Raw genomic sequence first — 18,585 nt, forward strand, 5'->3', positions numbered from 1 at the left:
ACAACAAGAGCTGTTTTCTTACCTCAAAAACCTCTTCGTCATCCGCCGACCATCCGCACAAGGGAATTCCCCGGACCAGGCTCCTCTCAGAGCCTCGTTCTAAGCTTCTGGTGTGAAGTTTATTTAGAAAGCCTCTAAGTTTCCAAGTCTCCAGACTTATGAACGGGACAAAGAAAGCCTCTAGCCCCAACACATATGTAACTTGCGGCATTTCATTGTTCTACTCTTACACGAAAATCGAAAAGCATGTTCGGTGCACTCCTGCATGACTATGACGTAGCCGGAAATGAAACATACAATACATAAACAAAGGACAGACGTAAAAAATTCAAACTGGTACTCCTCACGAAGTATGTAATTTGGTAATTTTCTTGTGACCTGATTTTTATACCTGCCGTCTCTTTCACAAATTCAAACTGACTATTGGTAAATGGTAGGTAAACTGTCAGCTGCAAATTTCTTGAATGATAGATACATTGGTTGAACTGTTGCTTAGCCTCACCCTAAGCTTTACTGATAATTTTAAAGGGAAATAATATTGCAAAGTTGAACCTCAAAAACCCTTCAGCATTTATTTCACCATGTCTGGTACAAAAATAGTCCAGATTCACATTAGAATTGCTACGAAGTTTCATCTTCTGCAGCATGAAGTAACTACTGTACTGTCATAGTGTGCTTCCACAAATATCTACAACTTGTCTTCTTTTATTCATCAATGAAAAGTATTTGTTGTTTTGTCATCGTTTATGGATCAATGCAAAAACATGGTTAGTTTTCTTAAACTACGATTAATCCAAAATTTGTTTGAAAACACCCAACTGAATTATTAATAACTCAGTTTCACTAAATAGCTTTTAAGGAGGCTTGAGGCAGTTTTTTTGGACTTAGGGTGGAAATTTTGAAATTACAATCTCGCCTACAAGGTAAACTTCGATCTCCTTCATACTACATCATCATTTCAACATATGATCAAAGTTAATTTTCTCATCGATTTCCACGCAACAGCTATTACCATAGCAACGGAAGCGCATAGCCTCTCATTTTAAACATTGTCGATTATCTCGAAATCTAGCCTGACACTTTATGACGAAACTTTAGGGATTTAAACTACTCAATCTAGACAACTTGTAGGCGAAATTTGAAAAAAATCTGTAAGAGCGTTTTCAAGTAAATAATGAATCAATTTTTACGAGGTGATTTTGTTTATTCCAGCATTTTTCACCAATATCTCTGGCAAAATAAAACTTGACACTTTGTCTTTTCTGTTAAAAGGTCATTGCTCATAGCAAAACATTCTAAATGTATATTGAGCTTCATGGGTGTCTCCGATTTTAAGATATTTATGTTTGAAAACAGTTAAAATAAAGCGCACATGAATGAAAAAGTTCCTACTTTGCATAAATCGAGATATCTTTAAAATACCCCGGCAGATTATTCTGTTAAATTACAAGTGGTTAGAGTAACAATTCTTTTCGATATTCACGCAATTTTTAGGCTCAAGAACCGAAACCGGTGTTAGATAAGAAGGTTGAATCGTGGTCAAGTTTCAGTCATAGTCTATTCCACTGCTATTCACGTGCTGTGAATATTTATCATAACGTGAAGTCGTGCAAAAGGTACAATTTACATAAATATATGCTCCTGCTTCTCAAGTCTTCCATTGTAAATTTTACCTTTTGCACGACTTCACGTTATGATAAATATTCAAAGCACGTGAATAGAAGTGAAATAGACCGGGACAAACAAAGTAAAATTCTTGTTCGGAGAAAGCGAATAACGACTGAAACTTGACCACGATTCAGCCTTCTTATCTAACACCAATTTCGGTTCCTGAGCCTAAAGCGTGCGTAGATATCGAAAAGAATTATTAGTTTAACCGCTTGTAATTTAACAGAAAAATCTGTGGGGGCATTTTAAAGATATCTCGATTTATGCAAAGTAGGAACTTTTTCATTCATCTGGAATTTATTTTCCCTGTTTTTAAACATAAATATCTTAAAATCGGAGACACCCATGAAGCTCAATATACATTTAGAATGTTTTGCTATCAGGAAAGACCCTTTGACAGAAAAGACAAAGTGTCAAGTTTTATTTTGCCAGAGATATTGGTGAAAAATGCTGGAATAAACAAAATCACCTCGTAAAAATTGATTCATTATTTACTTGGAAACGCTCTTACAGATTTTTTTCTAATTTCGCCTACAAGTTGTCTAGATTGAGTAGTTTAAATCCCTAAAGTTTCGTCATAAAGTGTCTGGCTAGATTTCGAGATAATCGACAATGTTTAAAATGAGAGGCTATGCGCTTCCGTTGCTATGGTAATAGCTGTTGCTTGGAAATCAATGAGAAAATTAACTTTGATCATATGTTGAAATGATGATGTAGTATGAAGGAGATCGAAGTTTATCTTGTAGGCGAGATTGTAATTTCAAAACTTCCATCCTAAGTCCAAAAAAACTGCCTCGAGCCTCCTTAAAACCTTCTCCACAAACAGTGGTCTCAAAAAAAGTCAACTGCACTGAGTGGAATAGGGGAAACATTTCCATTTCAGCTATCAACTTCCCAAAGGAAAGAAATTGTAACTGAGTATTTCTAAATCTTTAAGAAGGTATGGACAACAAATTAATGTGAATCCCTCTTCTAAGCAATACCAAATTAATTTTTGTGTGTATAATTTTTAGGAAATGTTAATAAATTATTTGTAACCTGCGGTACAATGTGTATGGCTAGTACAGGAATAAATTGTATCATGTCAATCTTATTTTGAACATCAATGTTATATATGGTATCTAAGGATTTAGTTATTTTAATACAATTTCAAAAGAGTAATATTTTAAAGCTTTGATCTCCCAATGAATTAATCCAGACCAGGGTATACCTGGCTTGGTTTTGTCTATCACAAAATAAGTCAATTTCTCACCAATATCTGAATACACCAAATACACATACTTTATATCAAGCAGTGCCAGATTCAGAACCCTGTGTAAGGTAGGGATTGAAAATATTGTGCAGTTAAAAAGTTTCACTGTTGGACCTTACTTTCTCTGACAAAGAAAAAAAAAAGCGTGGATGGGCCACTACCTAAGATCTCTAAGGTAATATATCCAGTCTCTTTGCATCTCAAAACACTAAGGGGAACACAAACCAAGTGCTCAAGAAAGCTTAAGTTAAAACAGCTTGTTATAAAATAATATTTTATGACTATAGCAGGTAAGAATGGGTCTCCATCACGTTCATTTTGCTGTCACAATTAAACCTTATTCATAAATGGCGGCCGATTATTATTCTTTTTGATATATGTTACCTAGATTACTAACTTCATTCTAGAGTCTATTGAATTTGCACATACTAACAAGGCTAGAAAGGCTAATTTTCATGAAAATAGAAAATATAAATATTGGCTGCCATTTACAAACAAGGTGTATACAATACTTTTTAATCAAGATTTCCTATTTGTTCAGCAGACTCTAATTGCCTTAAATTTCTTTGCAAGAGTATTCGGCTATCTGGAACAGAAACTCATTTCCCATTGGTATAGTTGCAAAGTACCTTCTATCAACACTACGTAGTGGAACTCAGTCAAACAGGCTACTGATTGCACCACAAGGGAATTGGGGAGTGGAAAGGTTTGCAAGAAGATACTTGTGCTTTTCATACTAATATTAATTTTGATAAGGGGCCTTTTGGTAAAGTATAAAACTATAATAGTAAGGAAGAAGAGTTTGTTTCATCTAGTGTGCTATAATGGTTCATTTGCAACTCAGCATAAGGTGTTTGTCCAAGGCAAGAACCTTCAATGGGCACATCATGTTCCTCCACAATAATTTTAATGAAAGACGCTTGCTTATCCATCAGCTTTCCTCTCCACTCTTTTAATGGTAATAAATACAAGATCACTCTCTCCAGCTGTGCTTGAAGTTGTCAGCCTGAAGCAAAACAGTGAACCTTACCTGTACGTCCTCACTAGAAATGGCTGGTTTCATTATACTGGAAAAAGTGTATGAGGAAGAAGTTGTCTTGCACTGTTGAATCGTGAGGAATGTATCTCAGGCTTCCAAATTACGTAAGTTAATCCACAATCCATCAGCTTTTGTCATCGGCCAAGGTGGTGTTATAGAACGTAGATTTGGAGTCTTTACTTAGTATAACATAACAGTTATCACACACAGGATGTGGTCTTTTTGAACTGCTTCCAAGCACTGATTTAGATGTACACTGCTCACAGAATACTTTTCCACAGTGATGGCAGTGGCGCTGTGCACAAAGGAAAATCAACATTGATGACAACAAACTAATGAAAAAGAAATTTAAAAAGATGTACCTGCCAATTACAAAATTGGCGACCTGGGAAATGAAATAATGTAGTGTATACATATGTAATGTCATGTAGCACACACAAAATAGCACCTTAATTATTACCGACAAATTGTACCAACCTTGTCTTTGCTTGACTTCAAGCCTCTATTGCAGTTGTGACATTCTTTAATATCCTCAGGGTACTGCCATCGTACATCAGTTTCTGATTCATGAATCTGGGCTATTTGCATCTGCAACAAGACAGGTAAAAAACAACCATACCTATTACAAGTGTTAAAATCACTGCTCAACCCTGATAGATTGTTTTCCTTTCTCAAGCTTGACTGATTTTAATGTAAGAAAATTCCTGGTCCCAAAAAGCAACATTGATGGTATTTATTTGTTTCCAATACTTATGAGTCCTGTGGAATCCTGAATATTCAAACCACAGGTGACGTTTCAAACATGACATATTTGTTCAAGAACTCTGAAATTTAGCTGCCCTTGCATTATTCCATACTAGCCACTATATGGTTCAGCATGGCCAAGTGGTTAGGATGCAGGAGTCCCACTGAAGTCCTGTTTTGCCAACTAGTTGGAGTTATGTTTTGGTACCCCAGGTTCAACTCCTCAACCACACTTGAAAATTCAATTCAATTCAATTCAATTCAATTTATTTGCCATTAACAAAAAAATACAACATAAATACATTATAGACGACACACAATATTCTTACTATTAGAATATTCATACTTGACTATTTACAATATTAAATGTGTTAAAGGCTAGGAAGCCTATATAGAAGCCGGGGGCTTATTAACTATAGGCTTCCTAGAACTATTGGATAAACCATAGAAGTTAAGGGTACTGATTGAAATTTCCAATTAATTTTTTTTTTTTTTAAAGAAGAAAAAAAAAAAAAGGGAAAGGAAGGAAAAAAAGAAAAGGTAAAGAAAAGGTGTGTAGCTCAACAAAGAGTCAATTTAACTTAGATAGAAGGAATTTTTTAAGTCTTTTGCCAAACAAACTGATAGTTTCACTGTTTTGAATTTCACGACTTAGCGAGTTGAAAAACGAAGGACCTTGAAACCGAATTGAGAATTTTCGAAGATTAGTTCGACAATAAGGTATATAGAAAAGGTTGGAATTTCTTGTTTTATAAGAATGTATTTGACTTGCAACAGTAAACATATCACGAAAATAATTTGGAAGTAAGCTTCTTTTAAAAAGATACATAAATTTACCTATTTGGTATAAATAAATGTCAGAGAATTTTAAAATCTCCTGTTCTTTAAAAAGAACACCGGTATGAGCATCAAAAGAAACTTTTGATATTATTCTAATTATCTTCTTTTGCAGAACAATAATCCGATTTAAATTAGACTGATACGTCGATCCCCACACAGAAACACAATAAATTAAGTAAGGGTAAACTAGACTATAGTACAAGGAACGTAAGGAGGTTTTGGGGAGGCAAAAACTAGACTTATAAATAATACCTATTGATTTTGATATTTTTCTAGAAACACTAAGAATGTGAGGCTTCCATGACAAATGCTCATCGAGGATAACACCTAAAAATACTGTTTCTTTCACACGTTTAATTGCATTGTTGTCAATTTGAATAGATATATCAAGTGTTTGCCTCCTTTGGGGTGGTCTAAAAACCATAAAATTTGATTTTTTAAAGTTAATGGACAGTTTGTTTGCTCGACACCAATGAGTTAATTTCAGCAATTCAGAATTCAAGATTCCAGGAAGCAAGTTAAAATCTTTGTGGGAGAAAAATATGTTTGTATCATCTGCAAAAAGAATAAAGTCCACGACCTTCGACACGTTACACAGATCATTTATATAGAGTAGGAAAAGTAGGGGACCTAGTATAGAACCCTGAGGCACCCCGCACTTAATTTCGCAAGACTCCGACCTAACGCCATTAAATTCCACATATTGTTGTCTATTGCTTAGATAGCTTTCGAACCATCTACGTGGAGTGCCACGAACACCATAATGCTCTAATTTTGAAATCAAAATGTTATGATCAACGGTGTCAAAGGCCTTGGACAAGTCTATAAAAATACCAACTGTGCATTCCTTATTGTCAATGGCGGAAGAGATTTTGTCATATAAACAAGCAAGAGCATAAGCGGTGGAGTGATGCTTGCGAAAACCATACTGATTGTCAGAGAGAATAGTTTGTCCCCTACCAGTTGTGATTTGTTTAGTTTGGATTGTTTATTTCTAATTATGTGAGACAAGTACCTTTAAAAAAGTGCATTTACATTTACAATGCACATGCAAAAATTTAAAAAATAACCATTCGTTAGTGTTTGCGTTTTTCTAATTTAATTTATGATACATCTTGTTGTTGCAACTAAGAAGCAGAACTTAGCACTGTTACCTGAAGTGACTGAGAGAGACGAACAAAATCTCTCTGCACTGTTTCACTTTGGTTCAGCTGTTCCGTCATTGCCTGTAACTGGTTCCTTAACTGCCGACTTTCTTCTTCTGCCTTATTCTACAAGAGGAGTGTTGACGACATCAAATAAAATTTAGCAATGCCTTATTCATCACGTCAAATAAATACAAACTAATAACCATCCCAATTAACTGTTCACCATTATTTTTGATACAGATGATGGTCATGATACCTTTTCATCATTAGCATCATCCAGCTGACCCCTGAGAGCTATGATGACCTGTTTGGACTTGTCGTCTGTGTTCTTTAATGACTGACTTGACCTCCTTAGTTGAGACTCAGCCTGTCAATAACAAGGAAATAATCAGATTATAAAACAAAAAAAGCTGAGGTAGGAATTTTACTTTATTTTAACAACATAAAAGCTTACCTCTTCTTTAGCACTTCTTTCTTTCACCAGCTCAGTTTTAGATTTTTCTTTAAATGAAATGGCAAAGAACAGTGTTACTGACAAGTATAAATGTCTGATGCTTTCCACCAAAAATCACATGCTGATTCTAGAGTAATCAGCACCTGAATACCTGCTTACAATAACTTCAAAAAAGTTCTTTAACCATCATTGGCTACCATCACTATCGCCATCAAAATCAAAATCACAATCACCACCATCACCATCACCATCACCACCACCACCATCACCATCACCATCACCATCACAATCACCATCACCATCACGACACTAGCACCATCTCCACCACCACCACTAGCACCATCACCACCACCATCACCATCACTATCACCATCACCACCACCATCACTAGCACCATCACCATCACTATCACCATCACCACCACCATCACTAGCACCATCACTAGCACCATCTCCATCACCATCACCATCACCACCATCACAAGCACCATCACCATCACTAGCACCATCACCATCACCATCACCACCACCATCACTAGCACCATCACTAGCACCATCACCATCACCACCACCATCACTAGCACCATCACCATCACTATCACCATCACCACCACCATCACTAGCACCATCACTAGCACCATCTCCATCACCATCACCATCACCATCACCACCACCATCACCATCACAAGCACCATCACCATCACTAGCACCATCACCATCACCATCACCACCACCATCACTAGCACCATCACTAGCACCATCACCATCACCATCACCATCACCACCACCATCACCATCACAAGCACCATCACCATCACTAGCACCATCACCATCACCATCACCACCACCATCACTAGCACCATCACCATCACTATCACCATCACTAGCACCATCTCCATCACCATCACCATCTCCACCATCACTAACACCATCACTATCACCATCACCATCACCACCACCATCACCATCACAAGCACCATCACCATCACCATCACCATCACAAGCACCATCACCATCACTAGCACCATCACCATCACCACCACCACCATCACTAGCACCATCACCATCACCACCACCATCACTAGCACCATCACTAGCAATCTCCATCACCATCACCATCACCATCTCCACCACCATCACTAGCACCATCACCATCACCACCACCATCACTATCACCATCACCACCACCATCACTAGCACCATCTCCATCACCATCTCTACCACCATCACTAGCACCATCTCCACCACCATCACTATCACCATCACCACCACCATCACTAGCACCATCACCATCACCATCTCTACCACCATCACTAGCACCATCTCCACCACCATCACTATCACCATCACCACCACCATCACTAGCACCATCTCCATCACCATCTCTACCACCATCACTAGCACCATCTCCACCACCATCACTAGCACCATCACCACCACCATCACTAGCACCATCACCATCACCATCACCATCACCACCACCATCACTAGCACCATCTCCACCACCATCACTATCACCATCACTATCACCATCTCTACCACCATCACTAGCACCATCACTAGCACCATCTCCACCACCATCACTATCACCATCACCACCACCATCACTAGCACCATCACCATCACCATCACCATCACCATCACTATCACCATCTCCACCACCATCACTAGCACCATCTCCACCACCATCACTATCACCATCTCCACCACCATCACTATCACCATCTCTACCACCATCACCACCACCATCACTAGCACCATCACCATCACCATCACCATCACTATCACCATCTCCACCACCATCACTAGCACCATCTCCACCACCATCACTATCACCATCTCTACCACCATCACTAGCACCATCTCCACCACCATCACTATCACCATCACCACCACCATCACTAGCACCATCACCATCACCATCACCATCACCATCACCATCTCCACCACCATCACTAGCACCATCACTAGCACCATCACCATCACCACCACCATTACAAGCACCATCATAATCACCACCGCTACCACCACTCCAGTTAGTTCTACCAAAAAAATTAAAGTTTACAAATGGTAAGAACAATCAAAGAAACCAACTTTTCTCTTAACTAAATCTACAGACAAAAAATTCCATTTTGATAACTGGGGTTAATGATTATTTTAGCAGACCATGGATTTTACTTATTATAAGCAGTCCTCATACCAAGTTCAGTTCTGATATTGTCCACATCTCCTTGCAACATTGCTTCAAGACTATCCTTAGCAACTTGTTCTGCCATAACACGATCTTTCAGGAAAGCCACCTTTAGATATAAAATGGTATGTAAATTTTACCAGTTACAGATATAACATGGTATGTAACTTTTACTGGTCGCAGATATAAGATGGTAGGTAAATTTTGTTGAGTTATAGGGATAAAGAAGATATTTCTGAAGAGATGAACCAACAACTGTCAACCGGAACACATTTAACTACATCTTACAGCTAGGATGGTGTAAGGCACTAACTGTAATTGTCAAGTGAAATGCCAACTAGTACCAGTAGATGTGCTTTGTACAGTTTAAAAAAAGTATTGGAATAGGATAGTTGAGACATAAACTATACATTCAGATGTTTATTCTCACCTCACTTCTTAGCTTTTCTTCAGTGCTTTCTGATGCAGCTCTGATTTGCATAAGCTGTTCCCGCATTTCTGTTAATCTGGCATCGGAATCCATCTGCGTGAGGTGTTGGATTGCATTGTCCTGAAGAGTAGCATAATCTGCCCTCACCTGATCCAGCTAAATAAACAAACAAATTAGTCTTCAAGTAACAGCACATCACTGAGAGGATTTGTAAAAGAAAAAAAATAAACAAAACAAAACCAAAAAAAAAAAAAAAAAACAAGCAAAGTAGAATGGTATAGAAAAGAGCAAATCTACTTCACTCGTGACCAGCAAATTAAAAGATTTGATTCCAGGATACAAAATTACAAATTGCATTCAGATTTAACTCCAGAAATTTCCATCACAGTTTGGACTCTCGCAACAAAATTTCAATTCTTCTTTGCCATTTTCAATTTTTCATTTTAAATGATCACTGCATAATAACATTAGAGACATGATTCAAATATTTGAAGTACTGATAGTGTGTGGTGCAGAATCAGTGCAATGGCTGTAGGTTGAATAACTGGTTCATCAGACCAAACTCATGTGGGTTCTTCATGGTCACTCAAATCAACACTGGTGACAATTTTATTTGACGAAAAGACATACGAAAAGTACATTTGCCATTACTAAAGTTGGCAGATTTTGCGTTGACAAAATTAAAAAAAAAAACTAGGAAATAATAAAATAGGAACATAAATTTGATGAAGATCCCAGAAATGGCAATGTGTGGATTGAAGCCATCCACATGTAATAAACAGAAAAGAAAATGGATACAGAAGATGCCAAAATTTACCTCTTGAGTAAGCTGATCCCTAGAACTCACAAGCTTTGCCTAAAAACGTTTAAAAAACAAACATGAAGTAACCTCATATAATTTTTTTATCTTAAGCCAAATTTCCATTAATGTCACCGTTCTGTGTATCCAAACACACAAGCTTTAATGAAACGTAGCGTAATAAACTAAAGTAAGGACTTCTAGACACATTTGGCGTAAATATGGGGGACACCACTCGGCGATTGGTGTGACTGGCAACTTCTATTTGCATGACCATTTTAAGGCCTCACTTCTCTGGCACTACAAGCTGCAATGTAGGCCAACAACAACAACAAAACACAACAATGTGCTGCAACACCACTCCGAGAAGAGTATTGACAGGTACCAGAAACTAGAGTGCTATGAGCTGCAATCTAAGGCCAGCAATGCACAAACCAAATTAACTGAATGACCTATCGTGCCTCACCAGGGCCGTAGCCAGAAAAACATAAGGACTGAGGCAACATCCATGGTTGAATTCCCCGCCTAGCAATTAAGGGCCTTTATGATGATTATGTTTAAACAAAACATTGGGATCGAACCATTTTGACGAAAATTCCGCTAAGAGCTTTTAACGCCATCTAGATGATCGAGGTGACTTTTGTTTTTTTTTTTAAGGGGGGGGGGGGGGGGGCATTTAAATGCTACTTTAGGGGCTCTGTGTTCTTGTATGCGGCTGTTTAATGTGTTTGTTGGCGGTTTGTTTCCATAGGAAGGCCTTAGATAACAACGAACTAAACCAGGTTTGCCTGACCAGAGGTTTCGTGAAAAGAAGGGTTTATTTAGGGGGGGGGGGGGTGCTCAGTCTCGCAGGCTCATAAAACTTGGTCTCGGCCGTTCTCATTTGAGGATTTTCGTTTCTTAATGGCAACGAATTTAACTGTTAAATGCCAGCGCGATTCGCCTCTGCCCACTAGCATCCGACCGCTGTAGAGGCTCGAGCGGGTCCACAGGGATTTCGCTGTGGACATAGGCTAATGCAAGGCCATTCAGCCTGTTATAGCCCATCGATGAACTGCACCTGGTCTTCAACCTGCGGAGAGTGCTTAAGCTGGGCTCGCACGAACAGCTTCCTGTACTTGTGGCGCTGCTGCCTGTCCGGTTTTGACCATCTCCGGTGGCTTCTTCACTGATACCACCATCTCTACTTGATGGAATGAAAGACAAAGTTGCTTCGCTGAATACTAGTAATGCCAAAACAAAGTTAAATTTTGGTTCGATTACTGAGAAGAACTGAAAGTATGTTATGAAAGCAACTACTTTCCACTTTCTTTGAAAAAAGCTGTTGATAGGACGCTGCATTTTGATAGATATTTCTCACTCAGATCAGAGAAGACAGAAGACTCGAAAAATGGCGGAAAACACATGAAAACAAGACAGTTTTCTTTGGGAAGCCGCTGCCTGGTTGGCATGAATTTTTTGATTAATTTTTCTCACCTGTAATTCAGGGCACTGCCTGATTCGCGTTATCATTCAACATAACATCATGTTGCGTCAACCGTTTTTTTTTTTTTACTTATTTAACTGTTTGTGAATTTGTCAACAATGACTGAGGCAATTGCCTCGGTTTGCCTCATACTGGCTACGGCCCTGCTCACCTATCTAGCCAGCGCTGCTGGGATGGACCAGAGTATTGGCAGGTTGATATTACCAAAAGTCAGTGATATTTTACTGGAGAACTTAGCTTCAGGAAGTCGCTAGGCAGAATTAACCGCCAGAGATACACGCAACATATCACAATGTGACTATTGACAAACACAACAATGATACCGTGTTAAGTCTAAAGTACAGTACATAGAGATGCCTCACGGGGCTGAGAGCATCACATTCCATTAACTGCGTTTTAAAATAAATTATTGTATTGTAAACTTTCTTTACATAGGCAATGCATCGTGCCCTGCTAACATGGGTCTCTCTACAATGTGGGATGCACCTGGCCTAAAATAGGGTACTTTTGCCTTTAATAAATAATGAGTGTATTCATATAATGAGCATAACCCTAAAAGCTAATAATTAGTAGGTTACTACAGTGACAATACATTCATATGACAATGTTGGATGTATCTATAAATTACATTGTAAATAGTCCCATTTCTGTTGGGCATATCTCTAAAAGTTACATGGGTCCCTATGATGAGTGTATTCCTAACAATAAGTGGGTTCCATATAATAACAGTATCCCTTGTTTTCTTGCCCCAAATGTGGCACTTAAGAGAATGTGTTGCAAAACAGGCTGTGTTTTATGAGACAGTGTGCCTATCTCTTTTGTATGTTTCTTACAATTTGAATTTGAGCTCCATGTTTGGTTGCGTCAAAGTTTTCCCACAGTCCAGCAATTAACTTTTCCTGCTTGCTGTTTGTCATTGCATGAGCGTTGATCTGCATCTGAGCATCCTCAGCTGCACGAGCCACACTTTCTTCCAATTTGCTTCTCATCTTTTGCTCTTTGAAGAGTTCCTTCTGTTTAACACAATGCAAAATATAATATAATTCTTTGACTGTAGAACTTCAGTGCACAATAATTTTTTGGCCTACACTTAGTGTAAATGTGAAATCTGATAAGTAAGAATGTTTCCCAGGAATGAAAAATTGGTGTTCTGTTGTGACTGTCATCATGGTATTAAATTAAAATTCTTGGTTTGACTTTACAAGTAGATACACTTAACTCTAGATCCCGCGATAAGGGAAGCAGAGTCACTGACTGCTTTTAAACATGGACTGTAAAAACCATTTTATGATCCTTTTAGTGCTACTTTTAACTTTTGTGTATATATTTTTTCATTTCTTGTTTCTATGATTAGGTTTTTATTTGTTTTTGGTAATTTTCTAGAGGACCCTTCTGTAAACCACTTAAATTGTGACGTTGGTATCCTCATTTAAGATTACCCTCACCTCTTTTAAAAGCTACTTAGTTATGACAAATTTGTTCATCCTCTCATCCAGAGTTTGTAATATGATTCACATTATCATCATGCCTTGAATCATAGCTATACCTTTTCTTGATCTAAAGCCACTTGCAAGTTGGAAGCTAAATTTTGAAATTTCTGATTCTCATCCTGCAACTTCTGCAGCTGTCGTTCATAATTCACACACATTGCACATGATCTGCTCAAAACACTTTCATGGGAAACTTTCACCTGCAATAATGCAAAATTAAGCATTTCAACTTAAATTCAATAAACATGGTTTTTAGGGAGGACTGTTCCATACAGAAAGCATATAACAAGAAGAGAATTTAAAGCCGGAAAATGCTTAATATAAAATGTTACAAATATAAAAAGATAATCCAATACACAAGCATCACTAAACCTAATTATCTAAGGTTTACTGTTCAGTTTCAACTCACAGCTTCCTGGAACACCTTCCAATCCACCTTGGCATCACTGCCCTTGCTCGGCACATGTGGTTTCGCTGTTGGTAGTGAGCGGGGTCCCTCAGGCTCAGGTGACACACTGGATGACAGCAGTTCCTCTACTGAACGTGTTCTGGACATTTCATTACTGCTGGCTAAAATAAAGTTAGTAAGAAAATGGAAATGCTGTTCCAAAATGAAAAATGATTTCTTCAAAATGCTACACTATACAGGTGTCTAAAAAGAATATGGTATGCCTTCATGCAACATTTTGTAAGCTTTCCTTTAAATAGAAAATGGCCACTTTGTTATCAGATAAACACTTAATGGTACTTGTATCCTCCCTCATCTCACACTCACTTTAATACCCCCAGACTCGTTGGCATCTGATTATGTAAACATGTATTTTCTTTAACATCAGCTGTGGTAAAACACACCATAATGAAATCTTGTAATACAATGATTATGATAAAAAGCAGTTGACATCTCACTTACTGTCCAGCTCCAGTGTTATATCAGAGGTCGAGTGAGATCTCTTGAGGCCAGTTTCTTTATCATCCAGTGTTGATGGAATACTGTCGGTATCAGTTGTCAGTTGATTTGTACAGGGCACTGTAGGAATGTTGTCCCACATGGAGCCAGTACTGACTGCTGGTGGAGGAGGAACTAAACTGGGCTGTGAAAACAAACATGAAGGTTAAATAGCCACTGCAGCCAAATAAAACCTCATGTTGAAATCACACAAAGACTATACAAAGTTTAGTAGCAATACAAACAATTACAACAATCTGAACCCTGATCTACCAATGAAATTATTTCAAATCAATTTTATTGGTCAAAAAGTATTGAAGAGAATTTATAACTAATTTTAATTTCAGCCACTGAATAATCCTAACCCTAATCTTCTAATAAAGTTTTGTACAATACTAATTCTCTCTCAAGTCTTTCATTTTTTCCTATTGCATTCTGTCTATTCCCTGTAATAGTAAAAATTATTTGTCCAACACCCCAAACCACAGCCCACCTAGCCTTATGAACTTAGCATGTGAACTTCGTAAAAAACAGGAACAGTGACCAGAGCGGAAATTTTTCCCATTTCTTTATTTATACCTGGTTCAGTTTAACATGTTACATAAAATCACCAATCTCTACGTAAGGCATGCCCAACACACTGCAATTTACCTGTTGGTTGGTTGGCTGTGGTGAGGTTTGTGGACTTTGTAGATCAATAAGCTGGCCAACCTGTGGCTCTGCATGTTGTTGTTGTGCCGTGTTTCTCTGTTCAGGCGTTAGAATGTTCCACACTCTTGTGAATGCTTCACTTTGCACTCTTAGATTCTCAACAAACTGCACATTTGCCATTTCCCATGTATGCTTCAGATCACTGTGCGACATCTTTTCTTGCTCTAACAACCTACAAACTGATGAACAACACCCTTACAGTGTGACTACTGTTACCGTGGTCACTAAAACAATGTGAAGTTGATCAATCACATCACAGGACAAGAACAATGAATTCCAGCGAAAGTCAAACAAACCAATCAGCGCTTACAACCAAAGATTACAAGGTTTTCACAATGAGCTAAATCAGAAGATTCTTTTACCCAACATTTTTTTTAAGTTGATAAGAAATTAATGTTTCGATTTGGCTCAGCGAATCATGTACAGACAAGTAGTAGTAAAGAAATTGAAATTCAGTTGATGATCTTGCAAACGGTGGCGTGTCGTATAAAACTGACTGTTGAGATCTTGACAAGCTTTGACAAATGATTATTATTTTGAACTAATGCATGACACTTTGAGAAAAATGTTTTTCTTTGAGGTCTGATTTTCTGGGCTTGGTAGCTTCCACAGCTCCCAGAAAATCAGACCTCAAAGAAAAACAATATCATAAGTCAAAGTCAGTCAGTTTATTGAGACATTCCGACACGCTGCCATTTGCAAGATCACCAACTGAATTTTGATTTCTTTACTATGACCTGCTACTTGTCTTTACGTGATTCACTGAGCCAAATCAAAACATTCAATTGTTTTCTCATCAACTGAAAAAAAATGTTCGGTAAAAAAATCCTCTGATTTAGATTGTTGTGAAAGCCTTATAATCTTTGCTTGCTTTGGTTGTAAGCGCTGATTGGTTCAATCAACTTTCGCGGGAATTCATTGTTCATGTCCTTTGATGTGATTGGTCAACTTAAGTTTGTTTAAGTGACCCTGGTAACAGTAGTCGCACATTTCAATGGTTTTAAGTAAAAAGGAATGATTGATGTTATCTGCTAATTAATCAACCAATCAATAATGCAATACATTTGAATATTTTATTTGGTTCCTTTAACAAAATATATCTTCAATTTGTAATGTGTGAGAAACATGGCAAATCACCTCAAAAAATTTGATTCCGAAAAGCTGGAAAATTAGTTAAAAAGTTTGCATGATCTGGGAAAACCCTGGGTAAGATACTGGCTTATCATGAGTGGAATGATAATTAGACTAACTTTTCTCAGGATAACATCATCTTGAGACTTCCATAAAATGATACGATTTATTATTCGAGACTAGTTTAAAAACATGCAAATAAGGAAAGGTACAAGAAAAGCATAAATAACATCCTTAAACAGACTGCAAGTAGACAACCCTCTGGACAAACTTCTTACCATTGTGAAGCTCTTTTCTTAGTTTTTCAGCATCCTCTTGCAAAACACCTGAGACAAACATAATGTGGATTAATGTTTAAAATAGTTAAATAAATGTGCAAAATCAAAAGAGAGCAGTGGAAGAAAGCTGAGAGCCTAAATTATCCCTACTTAATGACTTTCAAATGCTTAAAGGGATCCCCTTCAATGTTTCTTAAAGGTTTATTTTAAGGCCTTTAGAACTATCCACAACACGAGGGGAAGTGGGAAGAACTTAATGCTTCCCAAAGTAAGAACTGAGACTACAGGGCAGTCTTTTTATTTTAAAGGCTCAAACTTTTTGATGACATTACAAATGAAATGAAGGATCTTAACTCAGTCATGATTTTTAAAACTCATATATTTTTTAAATTCTATAGATCACAAGCTTTTTAATTACTTTTAAAGTTAGTGGCTGTATTTCGGCTTTTTAGGCCTATTAGGTTCTCTTCTTTTTTGGCAGGGCCCTTATTGATATCAGCATTTTGTGCTGAAGAGGTCATCCTGGTTAAATAACATTTACTATTTAATATTTATTACAAAGGGGAATGGGCACAAACCTTTTTGAGTGTTGAGAACAGCAACATACATTTCCAAATCTGTCCGTGATGATCGTTCAGCCTCTAGGTATTGGTTCAATTCCTTTACCTGTAAAAAATATCTTTCAGATCAAAGTTTATGACAGCTAGTGAGCCAATGATCCCTGATTAAAAGTAGACTTGCTCACATAATTGAAACTACAGCAAACTAAAGTGTTTACTAAAAATAACTATCCATGACAAAGAGGAAATGGCAAGGAGGCAAGGAGAAATAAGACAGTTTTTGAAATTGTATTAATTTTGATTTTGTCAACTGACCTTCTCTTGTACTTCACAAAATTTTTCTCTTGATAATGACTCTTCACCCTCAGATTTCCTTTCCTGATTCTTTCTTTCTCCTTCCTGGAAAATGGAAAATTACAACTACTTAATGATGAAATTGTACAAGGCCAGACCTTATTACAACCGCTTGAAAACAGGGGATCTGGGTGTAGGTAGAAGTCCTCACCTTCTCAAGATTAAGGGTAACAGAGATCAACATACAGCATAAACATCATCTGGGCAGTCCCATTAATATTATTAGCACTCTGTGTTAAATACACTTGACACTTAAAGCTATTTCTTTATTCATTTGTGTCTAAATAAAACATATCTATTACACAATGGTCTGTGTCAACTTCAGTAACTAGATACCCAAATGAGAATAATTTTTCAGTTTTTTTCCAACACAATTAACAGGAAAGAAACAAAAAATACAGCAAACCTTAATCTTAGCTTCTGCTGTTTGTAGCTTTTCTTGTGAATCTTTCAATTTTGTTTTCAAAGATGATATTTCCTAAACAAAAAGACAATGGGAAAATAAATTCAGCAACTGCATTTAAAACAAAGGTTTCGTATACAAGTGAGGTAGGTTGCATGCAATGTACACAACTCATACCTCTTCCAGTGGCATTACAATTGATCTCCAAGCCTCAGCATCTTCTTGGGCCTTTAATGAAAGTAAATTACAGACTGAAAGAAAGTTGACTTTGTCTCACAGGTAAATGCAAAATTTCATCACATGACACTCAAGCTATCTTCCATGTGTAGGCAGACACTTTATCTAAAAGTGCAAAGAAACTTTTTATAGTGCAAATTATACAATAGAATACAACAGTAATTATTAAACTTCATTTCAAGAGGTGAAGTTGCTTTTAAATAGGCCTTGGTGTCCAGAGCTTAACCCAGTTTCTGAAGAAAGAAGCAACTAGGAGTATCACTGCTCTGCCTCCCTGGATGGGATACAGTCCATCGTAGGGTTCCCAACAGTTTGTTGCTGATACCTATTTATATACCACCTGGGGTGAAGAGAGAAATGTTGAGCAAAGAGGCACAAATACAGCAATGCAGAGACCAATGTAGCCTCAAACCCATCCAATAACC

At 37.5% G+C, this 18,585-nt stretch overlaps 1 protein-coding gene and 1 long non-coding RNA gene across 2 annotated transcripts in view; one reads left to right on the plus strand and one right to left on the minus strand.

Annotated features, from left to right (window-relative positions):
- Positions 1-546: 546 nt before the first annotated feature.
- LOC146452892 (rab GTPase-binding effector protein 1-like) overlaps positions 547-18,585 on the minus strand; it is a 29,593-nt gene continuing 11,554 nt past the window's right edge. Inside the window, exons 5-22 of the mRNA XM_085097472.1 lie at positions 18,101-18,151; positions 17,927-17,998; positions 17,482-17,565; positions 17,185-17,272; positions 16,607-16,654; positions 15,138-15,376; positions 14,451-14,631; positions 13,950-14,110; positions 13,597-13,740; positions 12,884-13,063; positions 10,583-10,621; positions 9,766-9,921; positions 9,345-9,444; positions 7,146-7,192; positions 6,948-7,058; positions 6,698-6,814; positions 4,437-4,547; positions 547-4,254 (exon numbers count right to left, since the gene is read on the minus strand). Coding sequence (XP_084953598.1) covers positions 4,084-4,254; positions 4,437-4,547; positions 6,698-6,814; positions 6,948-7,058; positions 7,146-7,192; positions 9,345-9,444; positions 9,766-9,921; positions 10,583-10,621; positions 12,884-13,063; positions 13,597-13,740; positions 13,950-14,110; positions 14,451-14,631; positions 15,138-15,376; positions 16,607-16,654; positions 17,185-17,272; positions 17,482-17,565; positions 17,927-17,998; positions 18,101-18,151 — 2,100 coding nt within the window. The 3' untranslated portion in view covers positions 547-4,083. The remainder of the gene's footprint in view (positions 4,255-4,436; positions 4,548-6,697; positions 6,815-6,947; positions 7,059-7,145; positions 7,193-9,344; positions 9,445-9,765; positions 9,922-10,582; positions 10,622-12,883; positions 13,064-13,596; positions 13,741-13,949; positions 14,111-14,450; positions 14,632-15,137; positions 15,377-16,606; positions 16,655-17,184; positions 17,273-17,481; positions 17,566-17,926; positions 17,999-18,100; positions 18,152-18,585) is intronic.
- Positions 11,250-12,435, plus strand: LOC146452893 (uncharacterized). Its single transcript, XR_014859669.1, has 2 exons — positions 11,250-11,400; positions 11,521-12,435. It is a non-coding gene; the product is annotated as an uncharacterized LOC146452893 (long non-coding RNA).

The sequence above is a fragment of the Pavona decussata genome, unplaced genomic scaffold (assembly GCF_977016875.1).
Source record: "Pavona decussata unplaced genomic scaffold, jaPavDecu1.1 SCAFFOLD_366, whole genome shotgun sequence".
Lineage (NCBI taxonomy): Eukaryota > Metazoa > Cnidaria > Anthozoa > Scleractinia > Agariciidae > Pavona > Pavona decussata.